At 44.3% G+C, this 23,698-nt stretch overlaps 2 protein-coding genes across 4 annotated transcripts; both read left to right on the top strand.

Annotated features, from left to right (window-relative positions):
* Nucleotides 1-379: 379 nt before the first annotated feature.
* Nucleotides 380-12,788, top strand: LOC133972666 (zinc finger protein 316-like). Its single transcript, XM_062410227.1, has 4 exons — nucleotides 380-730; nucleotides 1,686-3,104; nucleotides 8,201-8,578; nucleotides 10,335-12,788. Exons 1-4 carry the CDS (start codon nucleotides 454-456, stop codon nucleotides 11,594-11,596), a joined length of 3,336 nt encoding a protein of 1,111 aa, XP_062266211.1. The 5' UTR covers nucleotides 380-453; the 3' UTR covers nucleotides 11,597-12,788.
* An 832-nt stretch (nucleotides 12,789-13,620) lies between these two features.
* Nucleotides 13,621-22,865, top strand: LOC133972249 (transcription factor 7-like). Of its 3 annotated transcripts, none has more exons than XM_062409595.1 (8): nucleotides 13,621-14,040; nucleotides 16,776-17,227; nucleotides 17,506-17,573; nucleotides 17,652-17,732; nucleotides 17,881-18,037; nucleotides 19,672-19,803; nucleotides 19,885-20,065; nucleotides 20,275-20,930. In XM_062409595.1, the coding sequence occupies exons 1-8, from the start codon at nucleotides 13,764-13,766 to the stop codon at nucleotides 20,331-20,333; spliced, it is 1,407 nt and encodes a 468-aa protein (XP_062265579.1). In that variant the 5' UTR covers nucleotides 13,621-13,763; the 3' UTR covers nucleotides 20,334-20,930. The 3 variants fall into 3 exon arrangements, with proteins under 3 accessions (XP_062265579.1, XP_062265581.1, XP_062265578.1); XM_062409594.1 differs by having other exon boundaries at nucleotides 13,622-14,040; nucleotides 19,885-20,179; XM_062409597.1 differs by lacking the exons at nucleotides 19,672-19,803; nucleotides 19,885-20,065; nucleotides 20,275-20,930 and adding exons at nucleotides 21,803-21,910; nucleotides 22,006-22,865.
* Nucleotides 22,866-23,698: the final 833 nt, after the last annotated feature.

Genomic DNA, 23,698 nt, shown 5'->3' with positions numbered 1-23,698 from the left:
TGGAGTATTTCTACTTTACTGTCTTAGTAGTTTTACTTATAATGGAGTATTTCTACTTTACTGTCTTGGTAGTTTTACTTGTAATGGAGTATTTCTACTGTACTGTCTTAGTAGTTTTACATGTAATGGAGTATTTCTACTTTACTGTCTTAGTAGCTTTACTTGTAATGGAGTATTTCTACTTTACTGTCTTTGTAGTTTTACTTGTAATGGAGTATTTCTACTTTACTGTCTTGGTAGTTTTACTTGTAATGCAGTATTTCTACTTTACTGTCTTGTACTTTAAGACCATGAGTACTCATCACTGTATGAGTACCATGATCAGTACTTTGGGTTCCTCGTCGTCCTCCAGTCCAGCAGGGGTCGCTGTGGGCTCTGAACGCGGTGTCTCTGTTTACCTGCCGCTGGCTCTCTTTGTCCGCTCCGAGACTCAAAGCGGCAGAAAGGAGGACAATGTCCGCCGTGCAGCTGCTGCGGGTGTCGGTACATGAGCGGATCCGCGCGGCCGCTGAACACTTCCTGCTGCGGCTGGAGAAAGGAGAAGAACCGGCTCGAGTCCCGGCGCTGAGAGCGATGCTCACCGAGCGGCTAACGGCGGAGATCGTCGCTGTGTTTGAGGAAACCGTGGCGGAGTACGAGGACCGAGTGGAGCGGTCCGAGCGGGAGGTCTGCCGCCAGAGGAGGCTGCTCGATGCCGTGATGAAGCCCGAAGTCCGGCTGCACAATGCAGGTCAGTCCCGGAGGAGCCGGGGAGCTAGCTGAGCTAGTGGAGCTAAGATGCTCTGTGCTAGGTAAGCTAGTGAAGCTAAGATGCTCTGTGTTAGCTAAACTAGTGAAGCTAAGATGCTCTGTGTTAGCTAAACTAGTGAAGCTAAGATGCTCTGTGTTAGCTAAGCTAGTGAAGCTAAAATGTGCTGTGCTTGTTCAGCTAGTGAAAATAAGATGCTCTGTGCTAGCTAAGCTAATGAAGTTAAGATGCTCAGTGCTAGCTAAGCTAGGGAGGCTAAGATGCTCTGTGCTAGCTAAGCTAGTGAAGCTAAGATGCTCTGTGCTAGATCAAGAATCATTTGAGAGTTGTGGCTCTAAAGTAAATTTAAAGTGAGCTGCACGTCACCAGTTGCATCAAGAAGTTGATCAGAATTCTCCTAAATCTTTAAAAGCATTAATACAAAGTGTAAAAGACACAAATGTAAATAGGCAGGTCAAATTCAAATCCTTTTAGTTAAATTAAAATTTCAGAGAATAGAAAATAGAAAGTACGGTGAGATCAAAGGAGAATGAAAGTTACACTGAATGAATATAAAGCCTCAGATGTGACTTATTAAAAGCTGTGGACATAGACAGAATGTCCCTCTGCCAGTGTTCCCCGGGAACCTTATATTCCTCCATTCGGGCGAACCTTCAGTACCAATATAAGTACATAAGTACACCATACCATAAAATAAAGGCTACTTACCTATTGTGAAAGAAAACACCAACGTGCACAAGAGCAAACAAGAGCAAAACTTATTCTGCATGAAATAATGAACATAAATGACATTAGCCTCACAAACGACTGAAGTCTGGAGCCACTGGCTCAGATAGCGCTACGCTCTTCTTTAAGAAAAGTAGGGTTAACTTTAAAGTATTGGAATCTGAACCATAAAGTTGGTATTGTGACACCAAACCTCTCTCTCTCTCCGCAGACGTCCAGCAGCTGGTGCTGAGTAAAGAAGAGGTTCCCCCTGAGCAGCAGCAGTGGAGCCCCCTTGTGGACCAGGAGGACCCAGAGCCCCCCCACATTAAAGAGGAACAGGAGGAACCGTGGACCAAGCAGGAGGGAGAGCAGCTTCAAGGAGTGGAGGAGGCTGACATCAAGTTCACACTGATTCCTGTCGCTATGAAGAGTGAGGAAGATGAAGAGACACCTCAGTCGTCACAGCTTCATCAGAGTCAGACTGAGGAGAAGAGAGCAAGCTGTGGAGGACCAGAACCGGAACCAGCCAGGAACTCAGGTCCTGAGGGACATTTACAACCAGGTCCTCAGACTGAAGAGTCTTCTGAGACTGCAGACAGTGATGAGAATTGGATGGAGACCAGGGAACCTCAGCCTGTAAGTGATCCACGATGCAAAACAGACCAGAAACCATTCAACTGCTCTGAGTGTAGTAAGACATTCAGTAGAAAGGACTATCTGAAGACACATTTTACAGTTCATACTGGAGAGAAACCTTTTAGTTGCTCTGACTGTGGTAAAAGATTTACCCGAAAGGAACATCTGAAGACTCATATGAAAATTCATACTGGAGAGAAACCCTTTTGCTGCTCCGACTGTGGTAAAAGATTTCGGATAAAGGGAGAAATGCTGACTCACATGTCAGTGCACACAGGGGAGAAACCATTTAGTTGCTCTGAATGTGGTAAAATATTTCGGCTAAAGCGTCAACTGCAGAAACATGGGACAACTCATACAGGAGTGAAACCATTCAGTTGCTCTGAGTGTGGTAAGACATTTGGTCAAAAGGAATATCTGAGGTCACACATGAGGATCCATACAGGAGAGAAACCCTTCACCTGCTCTGAGTGTGGTAAGAGATATCATCACCAGGCTGGTCTGCAGGCACACATGAGGAATCACACAGGAGAGAAACCATTCAGCTGCTCTGAGTGTGGTAAACGATTTAACCATAAGAGCCGTCTGCAGATACATGAAAGGATTCACACACGAGATCAACCCTTCACCTGCTCCGAGTGTGGTCAAAGATTTAGTTACCAGGCCAATCTGGTGGCACATCTAAGGAGTCATACAGGAGAGAAACCATTTAGCTGCTCTGAGTGTGGTCAAAGTTTTAGCCGAAAGGATAGTCTGCAGATACACGCACGACTTCACACCGGAGAGAAACCATTCAGCTGCAGCGTTTGCAAGAAAAGATTTAGTTGGATTTATCAGCAAAAGAACCACCAGTGTATCGGTGAGACTTCAGAGCTTCATCAGAATCAGAGTGAGGGGAGCAGAGAGGACTGTGGAGGACCAGAACCAGCCAGGAACTCAGGCCCTGATTGGTCTTACTCTGTAAAGACTGATGAATCTTCTGAAGCAGAGACTGAAGACAGGGAAGTTGGTTAGAAGTACACAATGGAACCTCAGTCTGGTTTAAACACAGACACCTACAAACCTCCTGTAAGTGTTAAAGGGGACATATTATGTAAATTCCATTTTTGTAGTGCTTCTACATGTTAATGTGGTATCTGGCATGTCCACCGTCCCGAACACTGGAGAAAAACAACTCCCGCGATTTGTTGTGGTTCCTCTATGTCAGAAACGACACGCTAGAGTGCGTCCAATGGGATTACGACCGAAAGAACCGTCATAGTCACACCATGCCCATGTAGGGAGTCTCGCTACGTGGCCTTGGACGAGCGAGCTAACGCTAACCGGGCTCCACCGGCCGGTTAGCTCGCTGCTGCTACCCGACAGACATTTAGGTTGCCGCATAAACAAGGGACCCCTGGGACACCTCTAAACGTTCACTCAACAGTGTGGAAGGATGCTGCTGCTGCGCCAGCTCCCACTGCTCCCACTGCTCCCACTGCGGGGCTGCGCTGGGGAGCTGGGGCTCTCACAGCCAGGCTCATCGGGGGTGAGGGGTCGGGACACTCAAAACGGGTCAATCTGAGGAGAGCTGTTTTAAATGATCCTTGTGGTATTTTGACCAAAATATGAAATTTCATTAAGACCCCAAGGAGCCATATCAACTGTGGTAGAATGGACATTATGTGTCCCCTTTAAGAAATTCTTTGTTCTCCAAAGTGTATTAATAAAACAATGCAGTGACCCGTATGGGGCTCGATACTGTTGATAATTGTTTATGATTGTGCAATATTCACCTTCTGGGTCTTTGTCTCGCTTTTTCCACGTCTTGTCAAATCAGCTTCTATTTCACGACCATCTTCACTTTCATTTTACTCAGGCTTGAATCTGAGCTTTGTGTAAAGAGAGAGTTCAGCCGTAGAGAACTGTGGTTTTTGATTTTCTTCATATCTCTTTTGAAAATACCTCTTAACTGATGTTGATGAATTGTTGTGATGCTTGGAATTGGCTTAAGTCTTTGGATCTTAAACTAAATGGAATACATGTATTCATATGTAGATAAACTAAATTTGGTGAAAACACTTTAACACTTTAATTCCAGCCTTGTTACTCTTCTTGCAGCAGATGTCAGAGCGACTGAGAAGTTGGGGCTGAAACGTTCTATTATATCCAGCTTCATCAGATGTGGGCAAATAACTGATGAGCTTAATAACGATGTCCTCGTTGCTACTTGCTGTAACAGCTGCAGTGAATCCAGCAGCTGTAAACTTAGCTGTTCTTTGAGACTCTCTCTCAGGCTCCGCCCAGTGTGTACCCCGGGGAAACCACGACAGGTTCTGCCCAGGTGAGTCTAAACCAACGGTCTTTTAACTGTGTTCAGTTATTCAACAGGGAATTCATGAGAAAACCAACCACACTGAGGTCGTAACCTCATCAGCTCCAGGACCTTCAGGGGCTGTGACCATGTGTCTCAGGGGATCTGATCACCAGCATCAGAGTGGGTCAGCACATACCTGGGCCCTGTTGTACATAGACAGGATATGTCCTCGTTATCGGGCTTCACTGAACCCTCTATCGTCCTGATGAACTCCACATGGAGGCTGGTGATCATCTGCCTCAGGTGACCCTGGGTATTTCCTATCCAGCTACGAGTCAATTTGTGAGTCTGAATTATTAACTTTATAGGCAGTGCTGAAGTTAGTGAGTTCGTCTGGTTAGATTTTATTGACGTCAATGTAACCGTGGCTCCTCTGGTAGTTAGCCGTGTTTAACCGTCCTGCGGTGAATCTGAAGCCCTCAGCTTTTCACTTGAGCTTGAGGCTGTTCACGGCATGTGATGACTGAAAATGAAGACAATAACAATCAACACTTCATGCAAACATTTATTTTAATAAACTTTGCTGCATATTAGGCTATTATTGATACAAAGCCAAATCTATGTTTGTCCATTTAAAACCAAGGATAAGCAAAGTGCTAATTTAAAGAAATACATTTAAAGTCAAGTTTCCCTTTTTCCTGTAAACCAAGAACAGGCCAAGTGCCGATACTAAACATAAATTAGAAATCAAGTAGCCATTTTCTATAAAGTAAAGGACAGGGAAAGTATCAGCAATAAAAACATCAACAAACAAAAACTAGTCTTCTTCGGACTAAAGTTTAAACTATATTCTTGTGATGGATTCTAGAATCCTGCTCACAGGTATCGAGGGAGTTGTCAAGTCAACTCTGTTTTTATATGGAGCTAGCTCACAGGCTATCTGACCGAGGCCAGTCGGCATCGTCTTCGTTACGATGACAAACCTCCTCCTCTTCAAATGCTCGTGTTCTGATCCATGGAGAGCAGGTCCACCTTACAAATATAGCAGGTTGTATTTTTTCGGGCTGGTTATGGTGAAGTTCCGCTGCTCGTCACAAACGCTCTACCACGTAACCAACGAATCATCGACGTTTCAATTCGTCGGCGACTGTTTGACATCGATCTTTGTCGACTGCGTTGATTAATCGTTGCACCCCGACTACTAACTAAGACCAGAGCAGACATGGATCGTTAACATACACGTTACTTTTATACAGGAGGTCGGTGAACGCTGTGGTGATAACAAGTGATGGCGAGATGAAGCTTCATGAAGCTTTGAAGCTTTCCATCCAATTGGTTCGCTCATGGGCCGAAGCTTAATTTGCTCTACTGCGCCATCAGGTGGACATTTTATGTAAATGTAATTATAATGAAACTATATCTTTGGTGTGTGAAGCTTTGAATTGAATGAAAGAATGAATGATGTTTGTGATGCCAATGAATGAATTATGAAGTTATTAATATGGTGTCTGTCTTTATAATACATCGGCGGGGTCAAAAGGGAAAGTGGAAACAAATTGGTGAGAGGCTTGTGAATGTGCTTGTGTGTGTGTGAGGACAAATGTATCACGTACAATAGGGATAACAGTTTATTTATTTTTATTTAAAAACAGTTTCTCAACAGTTCTGCGTTTCAGTCGGCTTCTTTTTCAGAAATAATTTCGCCAGCTCTAGAAAATATCCTTTCACAGGACACAGATGAAGCTGGTACAAAGAAAAGATACCGCAAGTTTTTACACGTTAGGAAATAAATTATTCCCCCCCCCCCAATATTCTAGAATATTTTGCAAGCAAAAGCACGATAAAGTCCCAAGACAGGTAGTGTGAGGGGGAATCCATTGTGTTTCGCGGCCCCTTTTATTTTGAATCGCACACATGACCCGCCAACCATTTCCTTAATTAGTCACGTGGGAGGGAGACAGAGACACAGAGACAGAGTGTAATGGATAAATATATAATCATACTGTACTATGTGTTCTGCTTATGCATGATGTAGCCACACTGTCTGTGTTTATGTATGACAGGATGACCTTTGACCTGCCTCTTGACCTTTACCTACTTGATCTACTCTCACTCTGTTCACACACATTTCACCTCTTCACTAAATCTGCATTAAAGCACAAGAAGGTTCTTCATCGTTCCCATCGTGCCTTGCAAAAAGATAGTATAATTAAAAGACTCACCATCACATGAGACAGAGACTTAGAGTATTTCTACTTTACTGTCTTAGTAGCTTTACATGTAATGGAGTATTTCTACTTTCCTGTCTTAGTAGCTTTACTTGTAATGGAGTATTTCTACTTTACTGTCTTTGTAGTTTTACTTGTAATGCAGTATTTCTACTTTACTGTCTTTGTAGCTTTACTTGAAATGCAGTATTTCTAATTTACTGTCTTAGTAGTTTTACTTGTGATGGAGTATTTCTACTTTACTGTCTTAGTAGCTTTACTTGTAATGGAGTATTTCTACTTTACTGTCTTTGTAGTTTTACTTGTAATGCAGTATTTCTACTTTACTGTCTTTGTAGCTTTACTTGTAATGCAGTATTTCTAATTTACTGTCTTAGTAGTTTTACTTGTAATGGAGTATTTCTACTTTACTGTCTTTGTAGCTTTACTTGTAATGCAGTATTTCTAATTTACTGTCTTAGTAGTTTTACTTGTAATGGAGTATTTCTACTTTACTGTCTTAGTAGCTTTACATGTAATGGAGTATTTCTACTTTACTGTCTTAGTAGCTTTACTTGTAATGGAGTATTTCTACTTTACTGTCTTTGTAGCTTTACTTGTAATGCAGTATTTCTAATTTACTGTCTTAGTAGTTTTACTTGTAATGGAGTATTTCTACTTTACTGTCTTTGTAGTTTTACTTGTAATGCAGTATTTCTACTTTACTGTCTTTGTAGCTTTACTTGTAATGCAGTATTTCTAATTTACTGTCTTAGTAGTTTTACTTGTAATGGAGTATTTCTACTTTACTGTCTTAGTAGCTTTACATGTAATGGAGTATTTCTACTGTACCTTCTTAGTAGCTTTACTTGTAATGGAGTATTTCTACTGTACAGTCTTAGTAGCTTTACTTGTAATGCAGTATTTCTACTTTACTGTCTTTGTAGCTTTACTTGTAATGCAGTATTTCTAATTTACTGTCTTAGTAGTTTTACTTGTAATGGAGTATTTCTACTTTACTGTCTTTGTAGCTTTACTTGTAATGCAGTATTTCTAATTTACTGTCTTAGTAGTTTTACTTGTAATGGAGTATTTCTACTTTACTGTCTTAGTAGCTTTACATGTAATGGAGTATTTCTACTTTACTGTCTTAGTAGCTTTACTTGTAATGGAGTATTTCTACTTTACTGTCTTTGTAGCTTTACTTGTAATGCAGTATTTCTAATTTACTGTCTTAGTAGTTTTACTTGTAATGAAGTATTTCTACTCTACTTTTTCAATTGTTTTACTTGAAATGGAGTATTTCTACTTTACTGTCTTGGTAGTTTTACTTGTAATGGAGTATTTCTACTGTACTGTCTTAGTAGTTTTACATGTAATGGAGTATTTCTACTTTACTGTCTTAGTAGCTTTACTTGTAATGGAGTATTTCTACTTTACTGTCTTTGTAGTTTTACTTGTAATGGAGTATTTCTACTTTACTGTCTTGGTAGTTTTACTTGTAATGCAGTATTTCTACTTTACTGTCTTGTACTTTAAGACCATGAGTACTCATCACTGTATGAGTACCATGATCAGTACTTTGGGTTCCTCGTCGTCCTCCAGTCCAGCAGGGGTCGCTGTTGGCTCTGAACGCGGTGTCTCTGTTTACCTGCCGCTGGCTCTCTTTGTCCGCTCCGAGACTCAAAGCGGCAGAAAGGAGGACAATGTCCGCCGTGCAGCTGCTGCGGGTGTCGGTACATGAGCGGATCCGCGCGGCCGCTGAACACTTCCTGCTGCGGCTGGAGAAAGGAGAAGAACCGGCTCGAGTCCCGGCGCTGAGAGCGATGCTCACCGAGCGGCTAACGGCGGAGATCGTCGCTGTGTTTGAGGAAACCGTGGCGGAGTACGAGGACCGAGTGGAGCGGTCCGAGCGGGAGGTCTGCCGCCAGAGGAGGCTGCTCGATGCCGTGATGAAGCCCGAAGTCCGGCTGCACAGAGCAGGTCAGTCGCGGGAGGAGCCCACAGGCTAACGCTAGCTAGCGTCTGCTCTGCTAACAGGAGTTGATCTAAATGTCTGAGGTCTGAACTGAGAAGCAGGATTCTGGGTCATCAGGGAACTTCCGGTTCTATGAAGCTCGTCCAGTTGTCGTGGTAAATCACCATGGTAACCTGCTCCAGGTTCAGTTGGAGATAAGAGATCAAACAGTCTGAGGCCCGCCCCCTGACCAGCCCTTCCTTTGAACCATGACATCATGTTCCTGGAGGAACGTGGATCTGGTTGTGGTTCGGGTCTCTGAGGAGGACCAGGTTCTTCAGAGACCCACGAGATCCTCTGAGCTCCTCTGATGAGCCTCTGAAAGATCTAGATTCTCCTCAGAGGATGAACCTCTGTCAGCTGCTGGAGCCCAACAGAACCAACCTGACCAGTAAAGTGCTCCCAGTGCCACAGACTGCAGCTGCTTCACTCACTGGTGCTGGTGTACTGGGAGTGTTAGCGAGGGAGAACCTCACATACTTCAATACTCTGACCCTTCAGCAGCTTCATCCTGTGAAGTACATGTTTACTGTGGAGACAGACAGTTTCCAGATTTGTCTTGTGACCCTAACCCTCGACTTCAGAGAGGACATGGGGACAGATTTAAAAAGAATGGCCTCCGCTCGTCTTCTTTCAGATCCTTGAAGAGCAGAGCTGATGTTTGTGAGGTTTTAAATATTAATTTTGTCTTTATGAAGCCAGGTAGAGAAACAGAATCCTCTTTTTGTTATATTTAAAATATTAAACCTTGTAAACATTGCATGTAAAAGACAAAACATTTAAACAAACCACTTGTCTCCTGATCCACTAACCTCTGCTCACATGTTGGAGGTGAGGGGTGACCACTTCACCTCGGGTCTCATTCCAAACCCTGCACCCTCAGGTTCTATAAAACTCAGATTCACTTCACCACTGGAGTCGTGCAGCTCAGATGATCTCTGGTGTTATAGGTCTTTCCTCTTCCATTCCACGTGTTGATGATCGGAATAAATGACGCTCCGTGTTCCAGCGGCCATCTTTAGAACTCTCCCCTGGTGATTCTGCTTGAAGAGCTCTGGCTTCACACCTGTGCTGCTCTGTCAGTCTCTGATTTGCAGAGTTTACAGAGAAACACGTTGTTGGTCTCTGACTGAAGAACGTGAGACGATCGTGGGCGATCAGATTTGCCTCAGTTTGCTCTTCGGGTGAATTGAAGCTTTGACTCCACGCAGCCATCTTCCTTCCTCCTGAGGACCGCATCCCTCGAAGACACAGACGAAGAAGAGAGAGAGTATGTGGTCCTGTGAACATGATCACATGACCTCTGCAGCAGAGGTACCAGGTCACTTCCTGTGTGTGTCTGCTGCCCCCCCCCCGGCTGCTCCACCTCTCACCTGAACCATGAGGAGGTTCTGATGCTGAGCGAGTCTGTGTAAAAGCCACCTGCTGAGTTGTTCAGCTGTGAAACAAACTCTGGAGACGATTCTCTGGATTTTAGCTGCAAGTTTGAAAACAGCGTGAGCAGCTAACCAGCTTCCACTCGCCCTGTTCTGCTCTGTTAGTCACCTACTTTGTTTATTTGGCCTCAAAAAAGAACAGTAACTCTGAACAACCTCAACATCTCTGTTTCCTGAATGCTGTCGTTGAAAAATCACAACATTTGACATTAAACTACAAAAACACAACTTTTTAAAAACACTTCATGAATCTCTGAAATGATAAACATGTGCATTTATGTTTCAGTGGGTCCGGCAGACGTCCAGCAGCTGGTGCTGAGTAATGCAGAGGTTCCCCCTGAGCAGCAGCAGTGGAGCCCCCATGTGGACCAGGAGGACCCAGAGCCCCCCCACATTAAAGAGGAACAGGAGGAACCGTGGAGCCATGAGGAGGGAGAGCAGCTGGAGGAGGCTGATATCAAGTTCACATTGATTCCTGGCGCTTTGAAGAGTGAAGAAGATGAAGAGACACCTCAGTCGTCACAGCTTCATCAGAGTCAGACTGAGGTGAACGGTGGAGGAACAGGACCAGGACCAGGACCAGCCAGGAACTCAGGTCCTGAGGGACATTTACAACCTGTTAGTGAAGATAATTCGTTAGTTTCTACAGAAACTGATGAAAGTGACTGTGATTGGACACATTCCAATGAAGATCAGTCAGGTAACGAGAATGATCCAAACTGTGAAGCACCTGGAACTGATGCAGGGACCTCAGTGAAGGAGAGACCCTTCCCCTGCTCCTTCTGCGGTAAAAGATTCAGCCTTAAAGGAAACTTGAACAGACACATCCGAGACCACACGGGCGAGAGGCCGTTTCCCTGCACAGGTTGTGACAAATCCTTCAAAGACAGTGGCTCGTTGACGGCCCATATGAGGTGTCACACAGGAGAGCAGCCGTACAGCTGCTTATTCTGCGGGAAGAGCTTTAGTGGAAGAGGAAACATGACGAGACACATGAGAATCCACACAGGAGAGAAACCATTTACCTGCTCAGTGTGTAGCAAAAGTTTTCATGTGAAGGAACATCTCAGCAGACATATGAAGTATCACACAGGGGAGAAACCGTTCAACTGCTCCATCTGCGGTAAAGGTTGTGCTCAGAAAACGGACCTGAAGAAACACATGAGGGTTCACACGGGAGAGAAGCCGTTCAGCTGTCCCTTCTGTGGAAAGTGTTGTGCTGAAAAAGGAGACCTGACCAAACACATGAGGGTTCACACAGGAGAGAAGCCGTTCAGCTGCAGCGTTTGTGGTAAAAGTTGTGCTCAAAAGGGAAGCCTCAAAATTCACATGAGAATTCACACAGGAGAGAAACCCTTCAGCTGCTCAGTCTGCGGCAAACGCTTCACTGTCACAGGACATCTGAAGAGACACATGAAGCTGCACGCCGCAGAACGTCAGGAGAACCAGGCTGAGGAGTTCCATTCAGGCAAAGCACAGCAGCAGGTGGAGGCTGATGAACCAGGGCCCACGTCGTGTTGTTCCCTCACTGCAGAGGAAAGATGTTAGAGGTCCAGCTCACGTTTGTCAAACAGCTCAAGTCCCGTCATCAAGAGACATTGGTTACAAGACCATGACTCAGTCGAGTGGACTCCTCCACCCAACTCTTCTCTGGAGGATCACACTCAGTTCCTCCTCCTCCACTCCTGTGTAAGGTCTGAATCCAGGAGGAGTGTGAACAGCAGAGGATCCTCCACTGATTCACTGAGTGAGGGGGGGACACAAACATGAAGAAACAAACCTCTCTGGTGAAGAAGAGCTGACACACGATGAAGACACAGATGAAGATGTGTAGAGAGTTTGTGGTGATCAGAGCTGATGACGTGTCAGGTGATGTAAACATGATCACATGAGGTACCAGGTCACTTCCTGTGTGTGTCTGCTCCCCCCCCCCCCGGCTGCTCCTCCTCTCACCTGAACCCTGAGGAGGATCTGATGCTGAACGAGTCTGAGGAAACCTGCTGCTGAGTTGTTCAGCTGTGAAACAAACTCTGGAGAAGCTCTGTGCTGTTGATATGAATTTCTGGAGTTGACTCTAGTTAGAACATTTGTTAAAAAAAACACTTTGAATGTGTATTTTAATATTATAAAAATAATTTATTATGCCCTGTCAATCAGTGGCTGAGACAACATGATGTCTCCCCAACAGAACCGTTTCTCTAGTGTGACTAACTGGAGTTTATCTTTACAATGTCTAAAACATAGATGGAGAATAACCTATTATCTTAACAATTAACTGTTTTGAAACTAAATGTTTTCATAATCAATCCAAAAATCAATAAATCTAATAACTAAACTTCATAATTAAGCATAAACAGAAGAAAACATGGTGAAGATAAAATGGCCACTCCTCCTTTCAAATGAAAGCTGCAGGTTTCTCATGCGTCTCTGGGCAAACAGCTGGATGGTCGGAGGAGGAGGAGCTCCGATCAACAGGGATCCTCAATCTCCACCAATCAGGACCGTCCTGGCACAGACCTGCTTGCATCATCAGGTGCGTTGGACCTGGTCTGACGGAGTCTGGAGGGACAGTTCCTCTTCCTCGCCTCAGAGACGAGAACCGTTGACTGAGAAGATTCAGCTGAAGATTAAAAACCCTAACCCTAACTCGACCCCTGACCCTAACCCTAACCTACCCCATCTGAAGCTGCACAGTTGTTTTTCTCTGTGTTGTTATATTGATGAATAACGTTTTCGTAAATTTATGGTGTGTGTGTGTGTGTGCTCTTCTACAACATGTTAAAAACTATGACAACATGCACTGAACGTGTCGTTTAAAATAAGAATTATCAAATATTATTGTTATTTAAATATTATAATGCAACTGTTGAATTCAAAGTAAAAAACACAATAGGTGATTATGTATTTCAGTTGTCTGAGTTCTTTTCAGTGTGAGAAGATTCTGTTCTCACATAGGGCGGCTGTGGCTGAGGGGGTAGAGTGGTCGTCCTCCAACCTGAAGGTCGGCAGGTCGATCCCCAGTCTGACCCATCTGCATGCCAAAGTGTCCTTGGGCAAGATGTTAGCGAAAAGCTCTATATTAATACAAAAACATTTACATACGAACAAATACAAGATTAGAAAACATTGGTGAACGTCACAATTTTCATAAAAACTGTAAGTGGGTTTTACCTACAAATGTATTTTAAAGAACAGTTGGTGGAAGAGTTCAAATGTCTTGTGGTTATTCAGCTGTGACGTCCTTCAGGTCTCCAGGTTTTACTGGAGCCCTCATGTGGATCCATCAGGTCTGGTTCCCTCTAGTCACACGTCCTCAAGAAAAACCTTTTTGTACCGGCTGTCAACATTTAGTGAAAAAAGAAGAATGAGTCCAAACCTGAAAGATCTGAATGTTGTAAACTATAAAGTTTAATAACAGACACAAATACACAGAGTCAAAGTTTTGCATCCACTGAACTGACATGTTCGACTGTTCAGTGATCCTTACTGTGGACTCGTATCCCATCATGCACCTGAGATGATAGTGACTGTCCAATGAGCACAACGCATTTCATAAACAGTAGAGACTCACGACAGTTGACACGGTGCGGGCATCGAGACATGTTTACGTCAAGTCCAGCAGGGGTCGCTGTTGGCTCTGAACGCGGTGTCTCTGTTTACCTGCCGCTGGCTCTCTTTGTCCGCTCCGAGACTCAAAGCGGCAGAAAGGAGGACAATGTCCGCCGTGCAGCTGCTGCGGGTGTCGGTACATGAGCGGATCCGCGCGGCCGCTGAACACTTCCTGCTGCGGCTGGAGAAAGGAGAAGAACCGGCTCGAGTCCCGGCGCTGAGAGCGATGCTCACCGAGCGGCTAACGGCGGAGATCGTCGCTGTGTTTGAGGAAACCGTGGCGGAGTACGAGGACCGAGTGGAGCGGTCCGAGCGGGAGGTCTGCCGCCAGAGGAGGCTGCTCGATGCCGTGATGAAGCCCGAAGTCCGGCTGCACAAAGCAGGTCAGTCCCGGAGGAGCCGGGGAGCTAGCTAAGCTAGTTAGCTAAGATGCTCTCTGCTAGCTAAGCTAATGAAGCTAAGATGCTATGTTGTTGGTAAGCTAGTGAAGGTAACGGCTGCTCTGTGTGGCTGAGCTAGTGGAGCTACGATGCTCCCTGCTAGCTAAACTATTGGAGCTAAGATGCTATGCTGTGGATAAGCTAGTGAACCTAACGGCTGCTACATGTTGTACTTGTTACCAGTTCTAACAACATTGTTCTGAAGCTGAACTGTGAAACAATGTGACTGGAATTGATGACATCTTTGATTGTGTGTGTCTAGTGGAATAATTACCACAATTACTCGAATGTTCATTTAGAGAGGAAACTTGTTTTCTAACTGGTTTCTGAACTCTAACCTATAAAACAAGATATCTGTGCGTTCGGCAAACTCTTTAGATTCTCAGTGTTTTTATTTCAGAGATTATTGTTTTGAAAAATCGCACATTGTTCAAGGCCTTCGCTGGAGTGTCTTCAAAGGGGGGGGGGGGGCTCTGTGTCATGTCTGTGTGCTCATAGATCAAAGGAGTCTGTGATGTTTTAGGCAGTTACAGGTTTAGGGATTCTCTTTCTCTTTATTTCTCTCTCCTTCTGTCTCTCTGTTTCTTTCTCTGTCTCTCTCTCTTTCATGTCTCTGTGGTCATAGATCAAAGAAGTCTTTACTGTCTTAGGCAGTTAAAAGATTCTCTCTCTTTATTTCTCTGTCTCTCTCTCTCACTCTCTGTTTCATGTCTCTGTGGTCATATATCAAAGAAGTCTTTGATGTCTTAGGCAATTGAAAGATTAAAGACTCTCTCTCTGTCTCTCTCTGTCTGTCTCTGCCTCATCTGTCTCTCTCTGTCTCTTCCTCTCTCTCTGTCTCTTCCTCTCTCTCTGTCTCTCTCTCTCTATCTGTGTCATGTCTCTGTGGTCATTTATCAAAGGAGTCTTTGATGTCTTAGGCAGATGAAAGATTCTCTCTATTTATCTCTCTCTGTCTCACTCTCTGTCGCTCTTATTTGTCTCTCTCTGTCTCTCGCTCTGTGTCTCTCTCTGTCTCTGTGTCTCTCTCTCTGTCTGTCTCTGTCTCTCTTATTTGTCTCCCTCTGTCTCTCTCTGTCTCTGTGTCTCTCTCTCTGTCTCTTTCTCTCTCTCTCTCTCTCTCTCTGTCTCTGTCTCTCTCTTGGTCTCTGTGTCTCTCTCTCTGTGTCTCTCTCTGTCTGTCTCTCTCTCTGTCACTGTGTCTCTCTCTCTCTGTGTCTGTCTCTCTCTCTCTTATTTGTCTCTCACTCTCTCTCTCTGTGTCTGTCTCTGTCACTGTGTCTCTTTCTCTCTGTGTCTGTCGCTCTCTGTCTCTGTCTCTCTCTCTCTTATTTGTCTCTCTCTCTCTGTGTCTCTCTCTCTGTGTCTCTCTCTCTGTGTCTCTCTCTGTCTCTCTCTTATTTGTCTGTCTCTGTCTCTCTCTCTTATTTGTCTCTCTGTGTCTCTGTCTCTCTCTCTCTCTTATTTGTCTCTCTGTCTCTCTCTCTGTCTCTCTCTCTCTCTTATTTGTCTCTCTGTCTCTCTCTCTGTCTGTCTCTCCTTATCTGTCACTGTGTCTCTCTCTCTCTTATTTGTCTCTCACTCTCTCTCTCTGTGTCTGTCTCTGTCACTGTGTCTCTCTCTCTCTGTCTCTGTCTCTCTCTCTCTCTCTCTTATTTGTCTCTCTCTCTCTGTGTCTCTCTCTGTGTCTCTGTCTGTCTCTCTCTTATTTGTCTGTCTCTGTCTCTCTCTCTCTCTTATTTGTCTCTCTCTGTCTCTCTCTGCAGGAAGCACGCTGCACACATTCCAAATTTGTCTGGAGTTAGTTTTTAGTTATTATTTAGAACATTTTGGAGACGGGAAACTGACGACACAGATTGATCCACTTCATCATTAACATTAAAAACAATCTGTCCAATAAGAACCTTCAGTTGAAAAAGATACAAAACAAGAAGCAGCAAATTGTGTTCAGATAATAACGAACAGTCATTAAAGGATCAGTGTGTAGAATCTAGTGGTGAATTGTCGTGTTGCAGCTGAACACCCCGCACCTCAATTCATTTTTTAACTAGCACTTTGTGTGTCCTTGGTGTTTGTGTCAACAGTCCCCTCATATGCAGCAAAGTTCATTAAAAGACTTTTTTTTGAATGAAGTATCGATCTTTGTCTTTATTTTCCGTCATCAAATGCCTCGAAGAACCTCAAGCTAAATGTAGAAGCTGAATAAGAGCAATTGAGAATTTGTGTCATTCATAATCCGATCAGTCGATTAATCGTTTTAATAATCAATGACTAATCGACTATCAGTGTAGTCGTTAGTTGCAGCCCTAGCGATGTCTGATCAGCTGATCCACATTCTATAGATCTGTGATCTCTGAGCTGATCTGAGTCCAGTATTCGATCGATCGACCGAACCGACCCATCCCAGGACAAACAGGAGCATTTAATACTAATTCTGTTAACTCTATAGATTGAGGACATCACAGCTGTCTCTGAGTTTTATAATCCTGATGGATGATTAAACACGAACACACAATTGAACAAGTGCCCTCACTTCTTTTTCTCTCCACACAGAGGTCTTCAGACCTTCGTCTCCGTCTGCCGACACAGATTCTACTTTTAACTTGTGTGCAGTTTTTGATTTGGATGAGTTAAATACGGAGTTTCCATTAAGGTCTCTCTCTCTCTCCTCATTGCAGACCTCCAGCAGGTGGTGCTGAGTAAAGCAGAGGTTCCTCCTGAGCTGCAGCAGTGGAGCCCCCTTGTGGACCAGGAGGACCCAGAGCCCCTAACCCCCCCCCACATTAAAGAGGAACAGAAGGAACTAAGGATCAGTCAGGAGGGAGAGCAGCTGGAGGAGGCTGATATAATAAAGTTCACATTTACTCCTGTCGCTGTGAAGAGTGAAGAAGATGAAGAGACACCTCAGCTGTCACAGCTTCATCAGAGTCAGACTGAGGAGAACAGAGCGAACTGTCGAGGACCAGAACCAGAACCAGCCGGGAACTCAGGTCCTGAGGGACATTTCCACCAAGGTCCTGAAAACAAGACTTCAAACTTCTTTGAGCCTGTGGCTGAGAACAGAGGCGTTGATTGGAGGAAGACCAGGGAATCTCCATCTTGTTTTAATACAATAATAAACAAATTTCCCGTAAGTAATATGATAATTAAAATTGATTTAAAAAAGGATTTCACTGCTCCGAGTGTTTGGCAATGACAGTGTTCTATATGCACAACACAGTGGTGTCCTGTGTGAGGCTGTGTGTAGGGTGATGTACACACAGGTTGTGTTTTTGCTCCTCTGGCGCCACAGCAGCTCGTGAGACTTAAAGAGAGGAGACGGTGACACCAGGTGGACAGATGACACACATGGTGCAAACTTGTCTAATCACCTGTTGTGTGTGTGTGTGTGTGTGTTCATTTCTCCAGTGCAACACACCTCCGACCGTGAGGCTCCCTCAAGGCCTGGAGAGGATCCTGGCTAATGTTGGATATGTGTAAGTAAAACACCAACAAATGCAAAGTCTTATTTCAAGCCGAGGTTCTGGTCTAACGTGTGTGTTGTGTGTCTGTAGGAATGGAGAGCTGCTCTACAGAGTTCCAGCAGCTTCTCCTCTGGTTGCTGCTGCTTCTCAAGCGAAGCCGCTGGTTCCACAGTAGGTCGCCCCCCCCGGACTGGGAGAGCAGAACAAACCCACTGTGGCCTTATCATTCATTAATTTATTTGTCGACCTTTAATTGTTCTTTTCTTACTTCACAGTTTCACTCAGTGGTAATTCCTGCTCTCACCTGTCTGTCCCATAGGAAGAGGAGGCGGGCCAACCCGCTGGACGACAGCCGGCCGTACATCAAGAAGCCGCCCAACGCCTTCATGCTCTTCAGGAAGGAGGAGCGGCTGAAGGTCGTGGCTGAGCTCAACAACGCCAACAGTGCCGCTGTGAACACCATCATTGGACAGAGGGTACGTGTGTTAGTGAGTCTGTCACACAAACTTCACCACAGTTTGTAAAAGATTCACGAGTTTAACTCTTCAGTCATCTAGAAATGATGTTTCCTCTGAGTTTGTCTGTGTGTTCGTTAGAAGAACTAATGATTATTCTTTATTGACATTTCATAAAAGAGATTTCACCCTGGAACCAGGTCGACCTATCAGATGATTCAAATATATTGTAGCTTGTGTTTTGTATGTTTCTATATAGTGTGTAGTGTAGTTACTTTGTGTGTGCCGCTGAACCATCCGATCAAAGCCATCAGGATTTTTCACGGTTGTGTTTAACATGTCCATGGTAAAAGCGAGTTCCACCAATCAGAGACGTTGCTACTACACCTGAGGATTGTGGGTAGTGTAGTACTTCTCCTTGACATTGTGAAACAAAAACACATTTCTCTTAAACTCAGTTGTTATCATACAGACTTGCGGCTACATTAATGGTGGCTGAGACGTCTTAAGGCCGGCGCTTGGTCCTGCAGCTTCATGCAGTTGTGTCGACGCACTCGTTTGAGTTTGTGGTTCTCTAAGGGTTCCGTGTGTTGCAAAGCAATTCACCTCCAGAACACTAGGTGGAGTAACGGTTTTGTCGAAGACGACCTTAGAGACGCCTCTTGTGAGTGGCAGTCGTCATCGACTGTTTTATTGACACCACTGCTGCTCCTCAGAGCCTCTTTCTGGAGGACGGATTTGTCGCTGATCTTCGTCCACAGCTTCGTCGAGCTGCAAAACGACGTTCTCTCCGTCCAGGCGTCACAGGCCCTCTGCGCTCCTTGTGTTCTGTCAGTGACGGGTTATGCAGGTGGTCAAACCTTCAGACCTCAAACACTCTTCTATCTGGTCCGTATCCGTTCTTCTAAATCTTCCGTGGTTTCTGCAGGTGTTATGGGGCATGACTCCAGAAAGGATGTAGTTAGCGGACCAATCACAGCCTTGTGGGCTGCGTGAGGCTTGCGTAACTTTGTCGTATAGTTACAAAAACGTTGCGATGCACACAAGGGGCTCTTGCACTTGTGTTTCCCTGCGAGTCTCTGAAAACGCAGAACCATGCGCCGGCCTTTACACAAACAAATCAGTGAGAAACACAGCCCGCAAAATTCCAACAGTAGAACTACACAACCTCAATAGAAGGAAGCGACAAAGAGTGTAGAAAATGTTACGTGCTGAGCGGGTTCGGAGAATGTGGAGGTGTTTTCCGGTGTCCTGCCAGTTTGAGAAGTAAGTAAAATGTTGTTTACTACCTAACGTTACTGTGATTACTATGATTACTGTTCGACAAACACACAATGTTGTTCATCGACTTTGTAGTTTTTCATATTTATGTACTTTGACCTCTAACGTTATGATATAAGAAGCTAGCTGTGCAGTGATGTTAGCATTGATGCCAGGTCAGCTAGCTAACTTTAGTCAATGAAATGAATGTAAAGTTGTCCTGGTGTACTGACACAAGTCGTTACTGGTTCCTCGTTATTTAAATCTGATGCTGCCACAGGTCCAGTTAATGTTTCAGAGATGACTGCCGATCCACATCTGCATGAACTGGATGACAACAGAACTCTATGATGATGCAGTGATCTCTACATCATGTCTTCATGACATTTGTTTAGAGTCTGTCTGAAGCAGGAAGAACCGGAGGACGGGCTGTGTCTTCATATCAGAGCTCCAAAGAGGAAAACTCATCTTTCAAGAAAAAGACAGGAAGGAAGAAGAAAGAACCACAGAAGGAAAAGCTTGTGAAGGTGATTCTCTCTGCCTCTCCTCTTTCTCCTGATCATATATCATGTATATATGTTTACTATTCAAACATCATGTGTCTGTAGATTTCAGTGGGTATCATGCAGAGGACTGAGGGTCGGCTGAGAGCTGTCAGAGGAATGGTTCTACCCTTCATAGTGCGACCTCTGGCAGATGCAGAGGAATTGCTGGAAGCTGCAAAACAAACAATGAAGGACTTCATCACGGGTGCACCTGTCGGCCCCTATGTCCTGCTCTTTGCTGATGGTACAGAGATAACCACTGACCCAGGAACAGCCTTCACTCTGAAACTCTACAAGGAGGCAGTGAAGAAGTCGTACCAACGCATCACAGTGTACCTCTGTACGGTTAAAGACCACTGTAAGAAGTGTTTTAATTATTAACCAAATGAGCATCTTGAGTAAAACGGTCCATCGTTGAAATGTTTTCAAAATGTTCTCATCTTGTTTTCACAGCCGAGCATCTGAGCAACATGAGAGACTCCGAGGAGAAGAGGTCCAGAACTCCCAGTTGATCCAGTTTGGAACCAGGAGGCTCATCAGAGGCTCTCACACTGGTTTATTGTAGCTTCTCTCAAATCTTAAGTACAACCGTGATATATCTTCTATTTGCAGGTATTTGACTCGACCTTGAACAGAACCACTGAGGATGTTGGAGAATACTCAAGACAAACCAAGTCTTGATTTGTCTTGAGTTTGACCGAGAGAGAGAGAGAAAATAGTTCAAATAAGAAACAAACAGGTTGAAGTGCTACGAGCACACAACCTCTCTCCAAAGGGCCGAGGAACAAGAGGTTGTTGGTTCAGGTCCTCTCCCTGATGTCAGGGGCCAGTTCTTAACACCATCTTCTGCAGCTGTTCCCTGTGGGACTCGATTCTGAAGCTGAACCACAGGTTGAGGAGACGGCTGCTGCCAGCGGCCTGCTTGTGTATTTCTTGTTAATATATTGATTGTATTTAGTTACTGCATAATCATCGTCCATCGCCATAATAAACTTTGGACCAAATGTGTGTGTATTAACATGACTCAGCGTTTGTTCTCACCTGCATGTGGTGTGATGGGCTCAGATTGTTATTGTCAATGTTCCTCAAATGAAACAGAATTTTCTTTATTACTGCTCACGTGTGGTTTCTATTTATAGGTTTGAATGATTTATTGAACTGAATCATCACATGTCGATTGTTTCAGAGTCTGTTAGACAACAACACAATCTTCAGGTCCAAGTACACAACACTTCAAATTAAAAGCTCTGTAATGTAACTTGGTTGAAAGCATGGCAGCAATAAAACGAAGGTTGTGCTTTTACTTTGAAGACAAAAGAGAATATGGTGAAATATACTTAATCAAATTACTTTGACCCAGTTGTGGACGACTGTTGTTGTTTATCTGAGGACCTAGATGAAGACACACTGCCTTGCTGGGACTTGCACCTGACACACTCACCGGGGGTCTCATGTCTCGTTTCGAGTTTACTGTCATTTTGATTCTTGTACTTCATTTTAATAACGGCTCCTCTGGTGTAAGATGAAAACACTGGGATCCAGAGGATCAAGATACATGTTCATATTCTTTCCACTGTCCGTTAAGTATTTATACCTTCTAAGTAGTGTATTAAAGACGTATAGGAACCCCTCGTCCTCCAAACCGCTGCACACCTCGTGTGAGACGTCTCGGCCACGTACACAATTCATGGTTATAATATGGTGGCTGATCATCAAAATCTCTATTGAGAGAAACTAATACATATTTTTGAGCAATCAAGGATTTGGTCTCTAACATGGAGAGGATCCTTGAGGCTCTAGACGAGAAAAATCTGACCTGTGATCAGATACAAAGACAAATCAGGATCTGGTGAATCACAGTGTTCATGAAGGAGGAGCTCTGAGTGTTGTCGTCGTGCTGGTGTTTGTGCACTGCTCAGCCTGTCGTGATGTGTAGTTGTCTGTAAGTGTGCGCTGACGGTGTGTTGTTGTGTGTCCTCAGTGGAAGGCGCTGTCAGGAGAGGTGCAGGCCAAATACTACGAAGAAGCTGAGAAGGAGAAGCAGATCCACAGTCAGCGCTTCCCCGACTGGTCGTCAAGTGACAACTACGTATGTTCACATCGCACACACTCAACGCACACATGTTCACAACATCGCACTAAAAGATGCCACACAGGTTTTCTTCAGCTGATGTGTTTGTGTAGGGCAAAAAGAGGAGGAGGATCAGGAGGAAGGGTCCTAACATGACTGGAGGTCCATCACTGCTCGGAGCTCCGTGACACGTCCACGTCCAGGGGACACGTCCACGTCCAGGGGACACTTTGGATCTTCAGCTCTCCACTGACTCTTTGCTTTTTATTTGAAGGTCCCCCCCCCCCCCCCCCCCCCTTCTGTATCATTGAGGTGAAATTGACCTGAATTCCAACACGATGAGTTTTGCAGGGATTTGAAGGTCTCACTTGATGAAACATGAGGAATCAGTTAAGATCAGATCCCTGATCAGTGAGAACCCAGTCAAAGGTTGTGAACATATTCAATACAGAAGTGAAGAACCTCTGAGCTTCACCTGGACTAACTCATCAGAGAACATCCTCCAGATGTTATGAAGCTAGTGTCCCTCCATGTTCTAGTCAAAGTTGTACTTCGCTCTGCTAACCTCACTGTGGCGCTAGAGCTGAGTCGAGCTCCACATCTAACATATGTATAAACATTTCAGTCTGGATCACGGACTGGATCACAGACTGGATCACAGACTGGATCACGGACTGGATCACAGACTGGAGCAGACGGACGTAGTCCAAGTTTTCTGATTTATTTATTTCAGTCGGAGACACAGACGCTGGGCAGAGGACAAACGACATGTGACCAGTCAGACGGTTTATGTTAGCTTTACAGGCCCCTCCCCCAACACCCTCGGGCCCCTCCCCAACGCTCCTCAGTCTACGTGCTTCACAGATTTTTTCTAAAGTATTATCTCGTTCAAATACGCCGGTGAGAAGGTTTTAAGAAAACAGCTTTTGTGTAAGAAGTTCTTTGCTATGATAATTAAATTATTTTTCCCAAACTGCCTGTTTGTGCTTCATTCAGATTCCAGACTTTCATGTGTTTGATTATTTTGGTCGATAGAAGTTCATCGGTACCTGAAACATTCTGAGAGCTTGAATGAAATCATAAGAACAGATGTTCTGTTGTTTCAGTGTTGAAGTAAAAACAAGAAAAAGTCATGAGGAGGAAAAAAGCTCCTCAGGTGAAATCCGTTTCTCATCTACAGACCTGCTGTTGGGTTTAGAAAGGTTAGAACCCTAAACCTTTGTTTCTGTCTGGAAGGTGAAGAAGTGAGGTCGTCTTCAAACGTCTTTTTACCTGAATGTCTGTCCGTTAATCTGAAAGCCTCTAGTGGAGCAGCCGCTGGTTTATGATTCAAAGAATTATTGCTGTTGGTGAAGCCTGAATAATCCAGTGGGATTATATGCTACAAACAGGATTTTATATTTTGGATGTCATGAGCACAAAGGTTTCATGATAAACTGATGAGTCATCTACCAGATGCTCTTCTATTCTTTGTAAAGAAGAGATTCTCTTTCTGTTGGTCCAATGTGGGGTAAAGCTTCTTTGAGTTTCCAGTAACTTGTTGATGAAAAGCAGAAAATGTCACAGGACGTTTGGAAATATCAGAATCACATTTTAATAAAAGTTCTGTGTTTATATCCGACCCGTTCTTCAGTAGATCTCATTTCTCCTTCCCTCCAGAAGCTGTTGAGTCAGATCCGGTTCATACTTACAGAGAACAGTTCTCTTGTCAAGCAGTGCATGATGGGACATATCGCTCTGTCGTACAATGCTTATCATGATGCATTATGGGATACAACGAGTCCACAACATAGGAATTAATAATTC

Source organism: Platichthys flesus, chromosome 17 (assembly GCF_949316205.1).
Source record: "Platichthys flesus chromosome 17, fPlaFle2.1, whole genome shotgun sequence".
In the NCBI taxonomy this organism is placed as follows: Eukaryota; Metazoa; Chordata; class Actinopteri; order Pleuronectiformes; family Pleuronectidae; genus Platichthys; species Platichthys flesus.
The sequence above is the reverse complement of the archived record's forward strand: the minus strand, read 5'-3'. Positions and strand labels throughout refer to the sequence as shown.

Bases quoted from the DNA above. Each gene is read 5' to 3' on its own strand.
- LOC133972249 (XM_062409594.1), top strand. From the start codon at position 13,764: ATGTCCGCCGTGCAGCTGCTGCGGGTGTCGGTACATGAGCGGATCCGC. The intron at 17,228-17,505 runs GTAAGTAATATG...TCATTTCTCCAG, and splicing joins CAATAATAAACAAATTTCCC to TGCAACACACCTCCGACCGT. The intron at 18,038-19,671 runs GTACGTGTGTTA...ACATTTGTTTAG, and splicing joins ACACCATCATTGGACAGAGG to AGTCTGTCTGAAGCAGGAAG.
- LOC133972666 (XM_062410227.1), top strand. From the start codon at position 454: ATGTCCGCCGTGCAGCTGCTGCGGGTGTCGGTACATGAGCGGATCCGC. The intron at 3,105-8,200 runs AGAAGTACACAA...GTCGTCCTCCAG, and splicing joins TGAAGACAGGGAAGTTGGTT to TCCAGCAGGGGTCGCTGTTG. The intron at 8,579-10,334 runs GTCAGTCGCGGG...TTTATGTTTCAG, and splicing joins AGTCCGGCTGCACAGAGCAG to TGGGTCCGGCAGACGTCCAG.